The following is a 1174-nucleotide window of genomic DNA, read 5'->3' as shown; positions in this document are numbered from 1 at the left end:
CCGGGGGCGGGGTGGGGGCCCGGCTGCAGGTATTCACTGGGGCTGACGGCAGCAGTCGCAGCCATGCTGTCTCTTGATCTGCGAGGAGGAAGCAGAGAGACGGAGGAGTAAGACCAGCAGCAAGAGCCAAGACTGCAGCTCCTCAGTGTGCCCATGCCAAGGCCCCGATGCCCGAGGGACTCTCCTGGTGTGTCCCTGTATCAACCAAAACGTCACACCTCACACACACGCCTTCAGCAAGGGGGGTTACAAAGGAGCTAGGGAAACCTCACCGTCTCATCACCTTCTCCCCACACTTCCCTTTGACCTTCGTTTGCCACCAAAGGGAAATACCAATTACGATGAGCAACAGGCTGCAGCCCTCACTCATTTGCCTGCATCCCAGCACAGCCTTGACCTGAAGCCATGGCCCCCCCGGCTGACAGAGACCATTGTTGCCCTGTGGAGCCCCCCACTTCAGAGCAGAGGCAGGCATACCCGGGGAACCGACAGCTTCCCGGTTCCCAGCCCATGTCGTCTCCCTGCCCCTTGTTTTTCTAACTTTGGAAAGCAAAAAGGACAGAGTTTTGGTACAGAATCGTGTTTTTGAGAGCTGGAAAAACATTGTTTCAATTATTTTGGTATGTTGTTGGTGCTGAGTGTTTGTAAGTCGTTACGTAATTAAAAGGTCACTTCAAGGAACTAAAAAAAAGCTGCTGGTACTGGCTGGACCTCAAGAGGCTGAGAAAAGCTGTCGGCGAGCGGGGAGGAGAGAACAGCAGCAAGTGGTACATGAAGGAGAGGAGATGCCTGTGGGAGCCAGGGCCACAGAGCCTACAAGTTCAATGGGATCTGTGTGCTGGGGAGAGGAGAGGAGCAAAGTTATGGCAGAGGAGTCATCGGTCGCTCGAGGGCCTCGGCAGGCACAGGGCAAGTGGCTGCGGCTCCTCTGATGGCACGGTGGGAGCGTGGGGCGAGGCAGGGCCACTCCGAGGGGCAGCTGCGAGGATGGGGGCGATTCATTGCCCCTGTGGCTTTGCCACCTTCCTCTCTCGACACTTTCCTTTGGAGTTTGAAATCTCCGACACTCATCGCTTCTGCTGCCTCGAGTGCCGCTGAGCACTAACACGGAGGCTGAGGCTCATCTTGCCACCGGGGCAGCTACAAGTTTCTTTTTAAAGGTTGAAGACAGCAA

General features: G+C 56.1%; 1 protein-coding gene across 1 annotated transcript in view; it reads right to left on the bottom strand.

The window, feature by feature from the left end:
- The window catches only part of SP2 (Sp2 transcription factor), a gene marked incomplete at its 3' end in the record, with an annotated part of 2772 nt that extends 2707 nt beyond the window's left edge, over window positions 1–65 (bottom strand). Inside the window, 1 exon segment of the mRNA XM_009705873.1 lies at window positions 20–65. Within this exon segment, the coding sequence (XP_009704175.1) occupies window positions 20–65 (46 nt within the window).
- Window positions 66–1174: the final 1109 nt, after the last annotated feature.

The sequence above is a fragment of the Cariama cristata genome, unplaced genomic scaffold (genome assembly GCF_000690535.1).
Source record: "Cariama cristata isolate BGI_N322 unplaced genomic scaffold, ASM69053v1 scaffold36248, whole genome shotgun sequence".
NCBI lineage: Eukaryota > Metazoa > Chordata > Aves > Cariamiformes > Cariamidae > Cariama > Cariama cristata.
The sequence above is the reverse complement of the archived record's forward strand: the minus strand, read 5'-3'. Positions and strand labels throughout refer to the sequence as shown.